The 17848-nt window shown below is 41.8% G+C and overlaps 1 protein-coding gene across 3 annotated transcripts in view; it reads right to left on the bottom strand.

The window, feature by feature from the left end:
• ablim3 (actin binding LIM protein family, member 3) overlaps positions 1-14502 on the bottom strand; it is a 42186-nt gene extending 27684 nt beyond the window's left edge. For all 3 annotated transcript variants that reach the window (XM_019268489.2, XM_019268490.2, XM_019268491.2), the window contains exons 1-2: positions 14044-14502; positions 5357-5491 (exon numbers count right to left, since the gene is read on the bottom strand). In XM_019268489.2, coding sequence (XP_019124034.1) covers positions 5357-5491; positions 14044-14056 — 148 coding nt within the window. In that variant the 5' untranslated portion in view covers positions 14057-14502. The remainder of the gene's footprint in view (positions 1-5356; positions 5492-14043) is intronic.
• Positions 14503-17848: the final 3346 nt, after the last annotated feature.

Raw genomic sequence — 17848 nt, 5'->3', positions numbered from 1 at the left:
AGTTGTTGAGATATTTCAGTCTGGACTGACCAACATGGCCATCTCTAGAGCCATGTTGGTATAAACAAAAAAAAAGCAGTGATAGAAAACAGAAGTATTTGTAGAAAAGGGCAAGAGGAGAGAAAAAAAAAGAGCGAGAGAGAGAGAGAGGCAGCTAAAGGCTAAAACAGAGAGAAATCATGCACAGGGTTCCCCGAGCATTTGGCTGCGGATGTTGATGGAGACAGATGGTTGCCCAGTGCAGTCCCATCATACCAGCAGACCAGTCCCACTGCTGAGGCCTTCAGCTTTTAACCCACTGAGGGCTGATAAGGCACTGGTAAGACAAGGGAAAATAGGCGTGAATGGGATCACAGACACACAGGGATAAACCAAACTGCTGGAGATGGGGCCTTGTACTGTACAGATCCGTGTATATATACACGTGTACACACACTTAAGACAACAGGGTGTCAGTGTGTGAAAATCCCTCCGGACGGTGACGCTTGAAAGAGACAAGCGGGGAAATAATCCCTGTCATCTTTCCCGGATCCTGGAGAGTCGTCGGGGAAAAGCGCCGCTGCCTGCCGCGCTCCCTTCTCTCGCCACCGGAATCTCTCCCTAGCAACCAGGCATTGGCGTGGTGATTGGACCAGCGCGCCAGTGGTTGCTATAGCTACAGGAAGCTCCCCTTCCCTGTAACCCCCCTCACTTTTTTTTTTTTTCTGTGCTGTGTGTCTCTTTTTTTTTCTGTTTCTCCTCATAACCTCTCTTTGTTTTTTCTCTTTACTCCTCTTGCAATTTATCTTTTTCTCTTCCCTCAGTCCCCCTTTACTATCACTCTCTCTGTCCCAGGCTTTCCCTCGCCATCAGTGAACAAAACAGTACGTACAGCACTGTAGGTTGATGTTATTAACACAGGGGTTGAGTGATGGGGGGCTAATGGCATCTAGGGGGAAGCTGAACTGATTGAAACAGGTCTGCAGAGAAAAAGACAAAGATGCTGCAATTTTACAAGCGCCCTGGTGAGAATACCGCCCTAAAAACGGAGCATCAGTAGAGCAGTAAAGTATTTATCTGACCTGTCTGTGTAAATCTGCTATTCCCTTAAGCACTGTCTTATGAGAAAAATCTGTTTTGTCTCTGAAAATAAATAACTACCGGGAGCAGCGTGGCAGTTTATGCGCGAATGTGTCTGTGTTTGCATCTGTCTCTGTCTGTGCTCGTGTATTTGTTTCTGCGCTTCTGTGTTTTTTTTTTGTTAACATGCAAGCTGGCTGCGAGGTGGGGGAAACACAGCCACATTTCTTTTTGCCTTTGCGTGTGATTTATATGTGTGTGTTAGCTTTGCGCTCGTGTCACTGACAGGCCGCGCTGTTTCTGTTGGAATCTAAGAGTGCCATTTATGCTTCAGAGGCAGGGTAAATGTGGTCACTATGTCATTAGGCCAGTATGCACGAGTCAGCCCGTCTGCTGGTAATACAACACCACATCATCCATACAGTACAGCCCGCTGCTACACTGAGAAGAAGGGATCCACATAATCCACACACACACATGCACACATTAACATCCCCACTGCTTTCTCTATGTCTGGAGTTGATGCATCAATTTGTGAGCTGGCTTCTGTCTTCTGGCATTTTCCACAGGCTTTCCTTTTTGAGCTGATTGCACGGCTGCTTCTTTAAGCCATAATCATTGGCTGTATAATGGGTTCAAATGAGAGGTTAAATGCACATGATAAGTGATCTGTTCTTCTTCTGACTAATGCATGAGAGAGGAATTATGGTAATGTGGCATCTAGAAGGTAGCAGGGTTTTGAAAAAGTGTGGGCAAAGACAGAGGGAGGGTAAAATCATGGAGGGAGTGGATGTGTGTGTTTCTACATGCTAAGTGAGTGTGTGTGTGTGTGTGTGCTCACAAAGTAACTCTGGATGTGTGTGTGTGACAGTGAATATTGGTCACGATCTATTCACTGGGGCATAGTCAGCCCTTTTGAGGAAAAAGGAAACAGAAAGAAAAAAAAGAAAAAGTAAAGAAGTAGGAAAAAATGTGGAAATACCTAAGATTCTAAGTCATGGATTTTCAGTGGAAATGAAGAGACTGAGACAACCACAATATCATTGGTCAAGGTCAATAAAACCTGGGTACACGCACTGATTGTCTTCCCAGCAAAGAATGAAATCAAATGTTGAAACACGCCCCAGTCGTAGAGTTCATAAACACGTCCGACAGATAAGGCAATCGGCTGCTGACAGCAGATTGTCACTCTGGTGCAATGGTATAATACAGTTGAGCCATTAGCCACCAAATCGCACACCCCGCATGCCAATGTCATCCTGTCCCAAGATGAGAAATTGATTTCACGCTTGGGCGACTGTCATCAGGAAAGAAAGGGAGAAAGCAAGTGAAAGAAACAGAGGGAGAGAAAAAAATGGAGAGAAAAAGCATCGGAGCGACGTAAGAGAATATAGAAATTCGATCTTAAATCTCTCTCTCTCTGCGCTCGCAACCGTTCCGCTTCAGAAAAATAGACACGGGAGCTGATAAAAAGCAGAGAATAGAAACGCAGACAATAGAGAAGAGATGGAAGTTTATGAAGTTCAACATAACGTGCAACATGTTTGTGTGCAAAGGGGGGGTGTTAGACGCTGAACAATAAACGCTTTAGAAAACTGCTGGCTGTGCAGAGGCCCGTACAGGAGAGCATATTATGGGCAGGGATGCGGTCGCACAATAGTGCCCCATTGCCTCATGGGATGTGGAGAGCTCTCTGGAACATGAGAGGGGAGGGCTGTCTGATAGGTGTATTTAACATGATGCTCTCTTCCGATGACAGTTTTCCATTACCACGCCAGTGCTATGAGTGAGAAAGAAATGAAAGGAGGAAGAAGAGCAAGTGAGAACCAGATTGGTGTTACACTCAAGAGATGATGTAATGTTGAGGCGACACAAACAGCACCCCCATCCCCCCTCTCCTTCTCTTCTCTGCTCGCTTCCTGTGTTCACCCCCCTTTTTCTCTGGGGCACAGAGTAGTGCCTTTCGATTGGTTAATAGCACCATAGAGATGCTGAGAATATCCACCAACCAGGGCCCGGGTGCACCTTCACACCGTTACCACAGCAACCCCTCACAACCACAGTGACCGTGCACACATGTATGGATGTGCACGCTCATACGCCTGAGTGCATGTGTGTGTATGTGTATATACGTGTGATGGCTACACGCAAAGGAACATTTAACAACAACCCTCCAATGAATAGCCTTTAGTGAGTTTATCTACTGTGGAACAGCTTTGTGCTGTACAACAGAGTACTGCTGCTCACACGGAGGCAAACAAAACTTGCTCAGCTTCTTCTGCTCGATAACAGCTACTGACCCGACTTGTATATCCAGAAAAAGCTTTGAAAGATTCCCCGGGAAAATTTCTATTGTAAAACTGTCCATCTTCTGATGTTATTATAAGCACTGACTATGAAAAGTTCTTCTTTTTTTAACAAGAAACAGATAATTTTGCACTTGAAATTACAACTGTTGGCAGCAAATTTTAGCAGCTTAATAGCTAAATAGATAATTAAATTAATGTAAGCTTCATGAGTTGGTTGAAATTGCTCTTTTAAAAGGAGGACTCTGATGACTGATCTTAAATGTGCTACATTTCCTGTTATTGATATGCATGTATGTGTAAAAAAGTTGTCTAATGAAAAATAATTGGTAGTCTTTGTATTGGTGAGAGTAACAGCAGCCAGCATGAAATGCTCTACCGATCTACTGAAAAAAACATGTTGTCCTCCATGTTGAACCATCATCTTTCTGTACTAGCCCAGAATGGACAAACAAAACATCGGCTCTGAATACAGCCTTTCATGTTCTTCTCCAGTTTTGCAGCCACTGTAGTTTCTGCTTCATGCAAGTAAGGAAAAGGTGAGACTGCTCGATGCTACCAAATTCTACACACTGGTCCTTTAATTAACTATTTAATTAATACAACTAATTCCATTGCCGATGACAATTTGATGTAAAATAGAAAATTCAATCTTTCTGATTTTAATGGAAATTGAAGTATGACGGTGTCCATTTAACTTCTGCATAAATCTTCTGTTGACTTAAATCAGAGAACCATAATGCTTTGGCTTTAAACTATATAACAATAACTCACGATGATGATGTGGGAGTGGGAGAGTGGGAGAGATTTGACGGAAATTATGTCAGATAACTCGGCATGTGATTAGATGACTGCATATATCTAGTTCCTTTTTTTCAAAATCATCTGCAAATGACTGAAACTAACTCATGACTGAACGCCTTTGCTTCAGAAATTATCAGTATAATACTGTGCGCACTTGCTCCAGGCTGTACAGCAGCATGACAAATAACATTTCTCGGTTCTTGGATATCTGATTTGTTCATGCCCGGATACTCAACTTTCATAATCCCCTTTTAAACCTGCACTCAACTCTTCAAATGTTCCGGCAATTTTACATGTCATGTTTGAAAAATACCCTCTTTTTTTTTCTCCAGAGAAGGAAGTTGTCTTGGCAATCTTGCTGACTTCCTAACTTTTACTCTTTTATTTATTCAAACTGCTTGCAGCATGAAAATCATGTTTTGCAACATTCGAGCAAAAGTCTGATTGTACTGTTTGTTTTTACCTGTAACATCTTGGGCTGTAAAAAAAAAATGCTAATGCTCTAATAAATGATATATTTGACCTTTATTCTTAAAGCAATAGTTTGACTATTTATTTGCTGAGTGTATATTTCCCAAAATGTCAAACTATTCTTTTCAACAGATCAATAAGCAATATTACAGATTCTGTACACTAAAGAAACTAGAACACAGCTTGCCACACTGTTCCTGTTATGAGAGGAAGTGGGATTATGACGTATCTTGTATAGGTCACCCGTGGTCACCTGTAGCTCTACAATAGTTGAGATAGTCTCATTAGACCACAGCGTAGAGAAAATCCTCTCCAAGTTGACAGCGCAATAACAAGCCACCTTAGCAGGAGCCTAAGTCCCCCTGCAATGCACCTCTGATCCGTTCCAATCCCCACTGTGGGCTAATAGTAGCACTCAGCATGTACACTAGGAGATGGATGAACGGAGGATTCAGTGTATATCTGTCAGTAGGCTATGTGTGTGTGGGTGTGTGTGTGTGTGTATGGAAGGCAGCGACCAAGATAGATGTCTTTCTTGTCTACTGGAATCTGAGTCCCATCTTATTTTCACTAACATTAACAACATTTAAGACCAGAACCACCCAAGCCCGGGGGACTTTGTAAGACAACACCAGTTTTTGTGCGATCACTACAACTGTTTTTCTGTTTTGCACTTATTGTGTTGTGTTGTTATGGATCAGGTTCCCATTTCTTACCGGTGCAGGTGAAACACTTGACGTGAAAGTGGGTGTCTTGTACTCGCACTACCTCTCCTTTGCATACTTCCCGACATCGCTGGCATCGGATTGGTCCAGAACTTCGTTCACCGCCTGCCGAGCCTTGGTGATAAGCTGATGAAGACAAAAAGACACACATTTAATATTCTGTTTTTGTGTCCAACTAAACTATTTTGCAAGCTGATTTGACTGTTTGCTCAGCCCTACTTAGTTACAGTTGCTACACCTGTCAAGCTTTCCATTCTTGTACAATACATGTGCAGTTTGCAATAATAAGGGTGACAGGTTACCACTTCACATCCTTAGCATTTTTTTAAACAATGGGTTCTTTCTGCTGTAGACAAAAGAAAGCTTCTCATTTCTGCCAGCAACAGCCAATCTTGCCCTTGAAATGACAACTGTCTGTAACTTTATCAGGATAATGACGAGCCAGCTAATGTTAGCTTTGTGATATGTTTGTTACAAGTTGCCTTGTTTTTTAATTATCTTAATGATGGCTACATATAGTGTATGAGATGAGGCTAAAGCTAGATCCAGGTTAAAACAAAAAAACATCTCTATAGATGATTATGCATAGTGAAAAAGGAATGTTTACTTCTGTCATATGCAAGTTTTTCTTAAACCAAGTAGATATACTGTATATCAACCTGGATGATTTATTACTGAGGCTAAAGATTACAGGTCCAGGTCGAAATGAAATCTGCATCTTTATATGATCAACGTTAAAGACATGGAAATAAAGAAAAACCATAGCCTAATGCTTAATAATTCAGAGACTGGCAGTGTCCATCATGTATATGAGACCCCCGACAATCCATACACAGCAATTCTGCATAGCGCATGCAGCAAATGTATAATCCACCTTAATGGACATAATAATATAGCATTAATGCAAAATCATCATCGATTAGCATTGAGCTCAATAAAACTGATCTTCACATTAAAAGGTTTCTCTCATAATTGCAACAATCCATCAGCACAATTGAGGCTCTGAGCGCACCACAGACTGTACTGTGTGCGGTTCACACAATAGGATCAGTGTGTAGCTCTGCCAACACTTGTTCTGGAGCTGTGAGGTCTGACACCTATATAAACTGGGAAAGCTCCAGTCTTTCTCTCTGTCTCTATTTTTCACGTAATTATATGGGCTGACACACACACACACACGCATGCTGCTGCATCAGGTAAAAAGTGGATGGATCCCCTTACCTCATTATGCATTAGTTTACATGTCAGACTCCTGCGAGCCCAATAGTTATTTCACATTGACAGGAAAGCAAGTTCTTACATACAGCCTTAACAGTAATGGAATAAATGCAATAATCACAGACAAAAAGGTCGAAATGATAGATTAATTTGATCTTAAATGGGTTCGGAAAATGAATTTATCTAAGACTCTTGGGCTAATAGAGACCTTTTAAAGGCCCATCTACTCCTCTAGGCTATAAACAGACTTGCTTCCATTCACAAGCAGAGGCGACCAGTCTCCTGATACCAGGAGTGTGCCAGAACAGCTGGGCTCAACAGTCTCTTATTTTGCTCCAACTTCCTTAAGGAGCATCTGAATGGTCCTACACTCTGTGGAAGGGGTATAATGGCAGAGCAACCAGCTGGAAATACTGCCTACCTGAGTTTGCTGCTTCAGTGAGAGCATCACCAGCATATGGGCTGGTGTGACAGAGCTACTGATTCCATTTCACCGGATATATCCTGAAGGACTTGCAGCACTTAAAAGTCTAACAGCCTTGCATGCTTCAAAGCCTGAGCACCCTTTACAACGCTCCAAGTTGTATATGCATGCACAATGGTATATGCATAGTGTAGGCTGCAGTATTTGTACTGAGCATGAGGACATACACATATCCATGGGTGCAAGAAAGAAAGTACGCATTCCTATAGATGTTTATTTTCCTGTTCAGGACAGGACTGTAGGCACTGGAAATATGCGAGCATGATTAATTCCCACTCCCAATCTCCCACACTCAAGTCTCTGTTAGTTCATTGTTTCCCTCACAATGCTGGCATGACCGCTGGGATCCAGGACCCTGCCTGATAAGTGCGCCAGCCAGTGGTTCAAATAATGGCACTCCCTTGGTAGTAGGTTTTTGTATATGTGCGTGTGTGTGAGCACAAAAACCAATGCAACCTCTTTTTTTTTGTCACAAAACCAAATGTGCAACACCGATCCCATCAGGTCTGAATGAGAGATAATGGGAACTAACTAGTACATGCAAGCTGTTGCCAGCACCTTCTGGACGCACACGGGACAATTATTTGCAATGCTGACCTTCTGAAACTGGGCCAAAACAAACCACTGGCACAGTCACAGAAAAACAGCGAGACAAAGTTGTATCACAAAAAACATCATACATCAAAACTGAACAAGGTGTTGAATGAAGATTGTCAGCACATACCTAAATTATACAGGCCACCTCAGCAGACAATCCATTACATAACTCTATGAAATCGTGTCAGGGCGTTCAATCTCATTGAACACAGCCAAGCTCACCCATCTAAACCCATTACAGAGCTCTCGAACAAGCCTCCCTTCTCTCCCATGCTGAGGTGTTGAGTCATTCATCTAATGATAGCCACCAGACTACAGGTGTAATCAACTGGCTCCAAATCAGTGGCGAGTGCCTGGGGAGAATACAGCCTCCAGCAGACAGGTGTTAAGAACAGGGCCAGGGTCAGAGAGGCCGACTACATCCCCAGGGACTGAGAGGCTGCTGCTATTTCAGGCCCCTGACCTGACAGCCCTGGGGAAGAACATGCTGGGAGCCCAGTCACAAGTGATGCTGGGAGATCAGTGGTGACAAGTGAATGGAGTGAAGAGTAGAACAAAAAATCAAAGAGAAGCAATACTAACACTGCATGATGTAGATTTAAGATGAATTACTAAAGGGAAAAGTGTCACTTTGTATAATTGTTAGCAGTTTCTGCTAACATACCAATGGTTTTCTATGAGTGCAGTTGTATTATTTCATGATATACATTCTGGAAACATAAACATAAACATCTAGTGTGCACAGACTGCAGTTTAAAACTAATTTGCAATCAGTCCTGAGCCACTTATACGTAAAATATATCTACCTACCTAAATGCTATGTCTACAGTCCAAATAGCACGCTAGGGAGGGTTTGTACCCACGAAAGAAATGTTGTTCTATTCTGCTCAGTGGTGTTTGCTGAGCTAATAGCTGTATTCGCATAAGATCTTCACATTATTACTGCTGGCATTCATCATTCTGTGCAAATAGAAAGTAACCATACTTCAGTAAAACTATCCAGAGACACTGCTTCTGATGGGCTTTTTACAAATTCAAGTTTTGAGCCAAAACCTACATAATTGAGGTTTGTCAGTGGTGGCTGATATTTCTACCACACACCAAATCCAAGCAGCAACAAGCAATGCTAAACATTTAAGCCACTCCAGAAGTGCACCAATATATAGCTTGGCTAATTGCAGTGCAATGTCAGCATCTAGAAATCGAAGTGATAGAAAAACATTTATCTTTAAATACATTAAGTATTGTCCAAAAAACAGTCTCAATAGCTATACAGTGGTCCCTCGTTTATCGCGGGGGATACGTTCTTAAAAATAACCCGCAATAAACGAAATCCGCAAAGTAAGTTTTACAATTATTATACATGTTTTAAGGCCGTAAAACCCCTAACCACACACTTTTATACACCTTTTTACACGCATTTTGTACAGTACTCCCTTAGTTAATCAGGACGCAGAACACACGTGTGGTTCTCCCTTAGCCAATTTAGGACGCAGAACACAATGCGCGTTCATACTGTACAGTACGCTGTAAAAAAAAGCATGCAAAATTACACTTAAAAAAAATCTGTGAAACAGCGAGTCCGCGAAAAATGAACCGCGTTATAGCGAGGGAGAACTGTAATATACTTATATACAATACTTTTGAGCTTGCAAGTTTCAAAGATATGTATTATTCTTCTATAAGAATTCCATAATAACCTCAGATTAACCGAAGGCCTAGCCCATTGTTTTCAATGGGGCTTACTTGCTAATAAACCCAAATCTTCACAGCATCTCTTCAGGTATCAAATGAGTGAAATCAAACAATTCATGATTTTCTATAGTTTGAAATGATGTAAGATTATCTGCTCAAAGGCGTTTCTAGCTAAGACGACAACATGTTCTCTGTGTTTTAGAGGAACATGAAATCAGCAAGCATGTCTCCCTTATCCATAATCTAATGCAGTCAGTGATCTCTGCCTTCCCCCACCCCCTCTCTACTTCCCTTCGTCTCTGTCAGGACCTTGACCAGAAGCATTCATCAGAGCAATGATACTGTCCAGTGATATCACAAACATAGTGTCAGAGAGAGACAGAGAGGTCAGACTGCTGCTGACAATCTGAACGATCACTCAATCCTACAAGAAGCCAAGGTCATTGAGATGGCAACCTTGAGGACACGGCGTACGATGTGGCCACAATGATGTAGCTTTGGTCTGAATGAGTTTTGTTTATATTCTGTTTATTCAAATAAAAAGTCGAGAAAAAGGTTTCAGAGCTCGCGGATCAAATGGCAGCTGAATGATGTTTCCATGCAGTCATCATAATTTCCTTTCCACAAGGGCTTTACGAAACTCCACTGAATATCTGCTGCAAATGAACAAGAAAAAACATGTGCTTAATTTTATGTTGGACTGTGAATACATGCCGCCTGTACATGATTGTGTACTCTGAATATTCATGTATGCGTCCTAGCATCTGTGTTTGCATCTGTGCATCTTTGTCTCCCACCTTTGTTCTTTGTGTTATTGAACTAAGGCGTCTGGCAGCACGAGTGATAAATGGTTTTTGGCTCTGGTTTGGACTGCTCACCAAATGAAGCAGAAGAGCGGGAATCATATATGACACAGCCCCCCTCCCAGTCGACCCTTGTTCTTACTCACCCCTCCCATAAAACAGGAAAAAGAAAAATGACATTGAAGCAGCCCAGAAAATATGCACTGTTTAATCTAGTACTGTAGAAACTGTCCTGTATATGTATTCATTAAATTATTTTACCTATCCTCTCAGTGGGTCAATGGATCATTCTGTCCATTCATACAATTTAGTTGAGACCAAATTTGTATTTCTGAAATTACTTTCCATTAAATTTTATGTGAATATTCATGATTCTCAGGGGACCATTTCTTATGCTTTTATGGACTCTCTGACATTTTGTCTTGTACAATCACGAAGTAAAAAAAAAAATCCTTTTTTGATCCATAAGATGGTACCTGAAAAACCATGAACTTTGGTACCCTGTGGTCGATGGATGAATCCTTGTTCTATCAGCAAACCAGTCATGTTTCTTTTATTGGCACCATTAGGTCAAACCAGTCTTTTAAAGAATTACAATGAGTTCAGTTCAAAGCATTCAGACAAAATTCATCCTTATTCAGACTGAATAAGATTTAAAGCAAGTCATGTTGTTTCAAGACCTTTTCTGGACAAGCACCACTAGAAGGGCACTTGGAGAGACCTCCACTATAATCAATCAGATGTTTTAGGTGTTTTGTGGTGGCGTCATTTACTCGAAAAATTATTTGTGTATTTGCTCCATCATTGGGATCCATTGTAAGATTCAATGGCTTCTTCTTTGTATTGGATGATTACGGTGGTGTTAGATTTAAAGTCAGCAGGTCAGCAAAGTCTTTAGGATTTATTGTTTGTTTAGTGCCAGTCCATCTATTACTGTAGATGTTGATATAATTCACTGGATAAATAAACTTAATAAAATGTACTGTTTGACAATCACCAAAGTCAGTTGGGTTAATCCTCTGGGTACAATGAATATCTGTAGCAAATGCCATGGCTCAGTACTTGGACTTTGTGCAAAGACAATAAAGTTGAATCTAATCCATCCAGTGGTTGTTGAGATCTGTCTCTCTCGATGAAAATCGACTGACACTGCCAAGAAAATGTGACCCTGCCAAAAACTATTATCCAATGATGTGATTTGACCTCAAAATGTGTCATGTTTAATTACACTTGGTCAGGTGAAGGCATCATTTATTGAACGTTTTTAAAAGCTGGTTTGCAGACAACCTCCACATTGCCAACTTTTGTCCAGAGGTCTGTCCTTGTGTAACAATAATCCTAGATCCAGAATCCTGAAGCTGGTTATCACCTGTATGTGTGAAGACACGGGTTTCCAGCTACGAGCAGAAGAGGCAGGGTGTTAACTGCTTATTAATCCAATTTACACAAGATTAAACTCAGGATTTTTTGTCAGGAGCCTGTAGAGTTGCACTGATGACTGTGTGTTTTATGAGTGATCTACTCAGTGGTCAGGTTATAGACGCATTTTGATATGATACTCTGACGTGAACCTGCTCCAACAGGTCATGCAGTAAGAACAAAACATGCTCATATACAGACTGCGTAAACATTTGGATACAAATAATAGCTAGTACAGACACAGTCTTCCACATTAGCAACATAATTTAATATTTATTTTGATGTCTGACTAAAGATTTGAACCTTGTACATCAGACTGAGCAAAATGGCAAAAAAATAGGTAATTTACACACTTATTATGCATTCAAATATGTCGAAATCATGAGTCATATCTCTTTATAGTTAATACACCCAAACAGCCAATGACTTTCGGATGCATTTTCTCTGATGCTTGAGAACTCTCTGCTATTTAGAGAGAACGAGAGAGAGGAGAGGAGAGGAGAGGTGTGTCACTGCTGTCTTTGATGTATGGCTCTGCAGATCCCCACAGGTCCCTGAACTCAATGATCAGTATATTGATCAACATGTGTTTTATCACTCCCCTGAAAGATGCATACTGTGCGTGCACACTGTCTCAGGTTCATCAGTTCAGGCTTAAAATTTGACAAAATTGCACTTTTACTCTTTGGAATTATGATACATCAGGATTTCTTTCTCACCGATTGTTAAACCGAGGTCCTTTCCACCAGAAACTAACCTGATAACACCCACAGTCCCACACACCCACAGTCTGCCAGCCGGGCAGAAAATAAGAGTCTAACCAGACACCTGCGCACGCACAAAACTCAGTGACCACGAGAGATAGAAGGCCCAGAAGATGAACACAGACAGTCAGAGTGGTGTGTAATTACTTTGTGTGTGTCGATGGCCTCTGGGCTGTCGCACCCAATGCAGCGGAAAACACTAGCCTAACAGGCCCATTCATGTCCAAAACCTTGAGAGTGTTGAGAGTGGAGTGGAACATATGTTTGACTGACTGAAGGGATGAAGCGAGGAGAGAAGATGTTATTTCCTCATCTCTGATTCCTGCTGTGTTTTTATGCCTAAAGCCAAACTACAGACACATGTCAAACCACCATCTGCCTGCACATACACACATACACACGTGGTTAAATGCAGTTTCACACGTAATCACACGCAAGTGGAAAAACCACAGGTTTGGCGTGTTGTTTGTGTGTGTGTGTGCGTTTGCATATCTGTTTGAGCACATGCTTTTAAATCACAAGAGCTTGTGACAGATCTCCACATGCTGGCTTGCATGCGCTGCTCCTCCCCCCCTTGTTGTCCAGCTGAGAAAAGCATTTTGAAGCTTAACAAAAGAAATTCTACACATTTTCTCTGCAAGCGTGGAGCTGCAACTGCACTCCTGGCACGCACCACACTGGCAGTCAGGCAAGGCTCGGTACCAGAGGGTTAAGAGCACTGGATGAATAATGTAGTGCCACACAATGACAGGCTAGATTATGAATGATGCAGTAATACCCGGTTCCTCCCGTGGACACTCAGGACAGAGGAGGGAGGACAGGAGGCACATGACACCTAGAACTTCAACCGGCCTCACTGACAGCTAAGAGACAGGGGGAGAATTTTCTGTTTGCAAATCAAATATTAACTTGTAAACACAACAAAGTGGATGCGTGCACATGCACACACAGCTGACCAGCGAGCCCTACAGGGAAAGCCCTGATTCAGCTGACAGAGGATCAGGGTCACAGTCAGCTGATACAAGGTCAGCTTAGAATCATGGCAGCCCCTGGGCAGGTCTGGGCTACGTATGACAGAAGTTCACAGGCTGTCAGACTTATCTGAACTAAACTCCATGAGACCAGCCCAGTGGTCAGGTCAGAAACCTCTGGCTCATGGGTTTCCTGCTCCTGCTTCCTGCAAACGAATGTGTGTGTGTGTGTGTGTGAGGGCAGGTGGACTTTTATGAAGAGGCAACAGCTGAAAGCCCGGGTGGTCTCCAAAAAGGAGGTCAAACGTACTACGGGTGGTGGCAAAAAAGGATGGGGAAGGAGAGAAGATGAAAGGGAGGGAGTAGCAGATATTGGGAGGGCCTAGGCAACAGCTGCTGTGTGGATGAAGAATCCCAAAAATGTTCCTTTATGGATGAACTCTGGACAAATGCTACACTGACCTCCAGATATACTTAGCTCTGCTTTCCCCTTTAGACCTGCCTTTTTCCTGGATGCACATGCAAAACCATCAATGTAGCAATACATATGATGAAGGTGAAGTGAACTGCACGGGTTAAACTTTGATTTCAGTCTGATTTAAGTTTCTGCAATCTCTTCCATCACATGCAGGCTACTATTGTTCAGTGGTAGTTGCTCTCATCTTAAGGTATATTGTCCTTTGCGCTTTCAAGTGGGAGAGATAAAGCGCGCAAGAAATGGACTTACCGCTGGAACTCATGATGCCCAACGTGTTCTTATCTCAAACAAAGCGTCTCCGTCCAGAATAATCCCATAAAGCGAGGTGGAGGGTCTTCACGGAGCAGTTTACTCCATCCGAATTGTGTCATTTAAAAACAAAACGAATATCCAGTGAAGGTAAATGACGCTCCTCACTCTCACACTGCTTTCAGTCAATTTCTGAAGCCAGAAAGAGAGGTGCAAAAAAAATAAAAAATAAATGTATAAGAAAATAAAAAATAAAGCGAGGATATTTCCACCTGGTTGTGAAATCCAAATGAAGCTTGAGTTCTTGCCTGTGTGTGAATGTGGGTGTGTAACAATAATGCTGCTCAGTCGGATTCCATCTTCACATTTTCGCTCCTGGCTGACTCCAGCTCCGCCGCGCTCTCCCTGACGGTGTGCCGCCGCTGCTGCTGCCGCTGCTGCTGTCACGGAGCGCCTCTCACACACACGCCGCCGTCACGCAGCTACCGCAGCTACCGCACACCTGTTCCGGACCTCACATTTCAAAATAAAAGCAACACAGCTTTCACTTTGCCTTTTCTGTATCGAAGCGTTTGAAATAATACAAAACTAAACACTTAAAATACCTATGATTTATTCTTCGATTTCCAGAGCGTTTATCCATTAATGTGAAAAGGAAAAACCTAAACCCATTAAGACACATGGCACATCATTTTAGAAGGCATTGATGGATAATTTAAATACATTTTACATGTTTTAAGTTTACATATTGATTTATTTGAAAAGTCTTTTTAATTTTGGTGTCTTAAGTGTCTTCTGGCAGAGACTAAACCCCTTTAAAACCCTAAATTTCCGAAACTAGAGCAAGCTTTTTACTTGATTCATTTAAAATATCATCCATTTATTATAAATTTAAGGTGTTAATATGGTAAGTTAATGGTTCTAAAAAAAACATAAATTAATAAACCTCTTAAAACATGAAATTCAAATTCAGTACATTTGAAGAGGTACATGATATGCTTTTAGTTAATTTACATATAATCAGTTTAAATTGTCATCGAGAAATTAAACAAATGATAAGAAATATGATGTCAACTCAAATGCTCGTATTTCTTTTCATTAAAACAACAAATCTGCATTGTAGCTCAATCCATTGGACAGCACACAAGTATAAACCTCATGTTTGTGAAATTATAGCTTGAATATATTTGTGCAAGCACTGCTACATGAGCACATGCCAAACAGGCTGCAGTGTAGCTGCCTGATAGGTTGAGTTTTTCTGCACCAAAGAGACAAGCAGTCAAATACACAGGACAGGCAACAAATTGATCTTCAGTTCAGTCTAATAAGCATCTTTGTTCCTCCTCTGACCTTGATCCTTTCAGAACAACACCAATATATCTGCCAACATTTAAACCAGTTATGTCAAATATCGGATACAGGAATACAAACATATACACAGGACATAAAACAACTGTCAGTCACATCTTAACACAAATGCATCCTAACAAAGTTAGTGCATCCTAACTTGTTAAAAAATGACAATAAGCAGCAACTTGAAATAACTTTATTGTGAAAGACAAGTTGCTTTACTTCCGGTCTTGCTCTGCCTGTCTGTGGGTGACTTGACTCTCTCTTATTTTATCCTGGGTTAAACGACGTCACTCTGGGCTACTGTGGACGCTCTGGGGACACAGTAGCCTACATCATACTGCAAGAAGTGTGAAGTTCACAAGTCATTAGTGTCAGTCTGAATTCATTGTTCACACGAGCTGAAGCTGAGATGGAGATTCTCTGAGCAGAACAATAAAGATCAGTGAGCTTCACTACAAAGAACAGATGAAACTAATCGAAGAGATCTAAAGACTCTGGAGAGTCAGCATCGATGAGCGACTTGTTGTTGGTGTGTTTCTTTTTTTTTTTTCTGCTGCACTAAGGCTGGGCTTGTTGCTAAAACTGTCATGACACCGCCCTCTTCTGGAAAGTTGACGTAAGCAAATTAGTTAATTGGATTATTTACGGGGGAGCTAAGGAGGAGATGTTAATTGTGAAACTGTTGACGCAGATATTCCGCTGGGTGTGTGTGTGTGTGTGTGTGGATGGAGAATCACAGAAATTATCCAGACCTGGCCTGTGAAGTTAGGACAGACATCACACGCAACACTGTGTGTGTGTGTGTGTGTGTGTGTGTGTGTGTGTGTGTGTGTGTGTGTGTGTGTGTGATTAATAGAGCTCACTCTGTGTTGTGTTTGCATTCAATAGGAAAGATCTCCATCTAATGGTGAAACACCCATCCGCTGTTTCACAAGCAGACTTACCACATACATACATTATATCCACACTGATATTATGTATAAATATGTATATACATATGGATCATTTTATACAATTCAGGCCTTAATTGCATTTCAGTAAATCATTGTTTTAGAGGGTCAGGGGTCTGACTTGGCACACATGACAATATTTTAGTGTGTTATGGTTAATCTGTGTATGCGTGTGCTGTTTTTATTAAAGTAACCGACTGACTTGTCCCGTGTCCTGAGGAAGCCCTGGTTCTTAAGCCTGGAGGAAGCTGGACAATGGCGGGATGTGAGAGGCGCCTCTCTCTCTCTCTCTCTCTCTCACACACACACACACACACACACACACACACACACTCAGCCTTACCTCTTCGGTTCTGGAGCTCAGTGGTTGTACAAGATGTTCTCTCTTTGTCTTTTAATCTTCTTTACTCCCTCACACAGTTTCAGGGGAACAGGGTACGGGGGGCTTTGTGAAACTATAGTGTGGCTATCACTAAAAGAAATATGAATTACAAATGATAAAATTCAGAAGAAAAATCACCTTTTATAGAGTACACTGGTGGCAAAGAGAGGCAAAAGTTTGGACTATATAACCTCAGCGTCCTAAATTTGAATAAAGATAATAATATTTATTTAAGATTATGATTTAAGTCCAGCAAACTTAAATCATAATCTAACACTGTCTGTACCATTTCTTATTGTTTAACGTTAACTTAAATGAATCGATCTGGTCTACTCTGATCCATCAGGGTGTGTGTGGGTCAGACACTGTGTGGGTGGGTGCCCTGATGCCCTGGACGTGTGCTGGTGCTGATCGTGCTCCTGTGTCAATCCTGCGGTTTTTTTTGCTTTTTGCCCTCCAAACTGATGGGGCAGAAAAACAGGAAGCTGGCCTTCCTGCACACTGAAGGCAGCAGGGCACGAGGCCGCCAGGTCGACGCACTGTTGTCACTGCCTTGCGAAAGCGCCACTGCCATTTAAAATCAACAGTAAAAGCAAACATCCCCTGATGTCTGTTATTGCTGAAATAAACCTGCACACTGCTGGCATCACAGAGTTTCCTCAGGAACACCAAAAACATCAACACCGAGGACAAATTCTGAGTTTCGTGAGCTGCTAAACACGTGACTGAAACATGATTGCAGTCTTAATGTATTGTCACATTGAATGGCTTAATCATCCACTCGGTGATTTACTACTGGAGGTAATGTCTTGTTTATCGGTCACGCTCAGTCAGGCCATGTGTCCACTATCAGTAACACTGATCAGCAATATGCTGCATTCTCCCTCACAATCCCTGCTCTTTGTCCAGCTACATGGACAGGGTGAAAGTACACACACACACACACTCAATCTATGTAACGCTACGCTGCCATCTCCACCCATTCCTGCCTATTTTTTAATTTGTTGCTATTCTATACACCCACATTCCCTCTCTCTTTCTCCTGCCTCGCACACACACACACACACACACACACGCACACACACACTTTTGCAAACAGAGCAGAATAAATGGTCTGTGT

The sequence above is a fragment of the Larimichthys crocea genome, chromosome I, assembly GCF_000972845.2.
Source record: "Larimichthys crocea isolate SSNF chromosome I, L_crocea_2.0, whole genome shotgun sequence".
NCBI lineage: Eukaryota > Metazoa > Chordata > Actinopteri > Sciaenidae > Larimichthys > Larimichthys crocea.
This window is presented reverse-complemented; position numbering and strand designations above follow the sequence as displayed.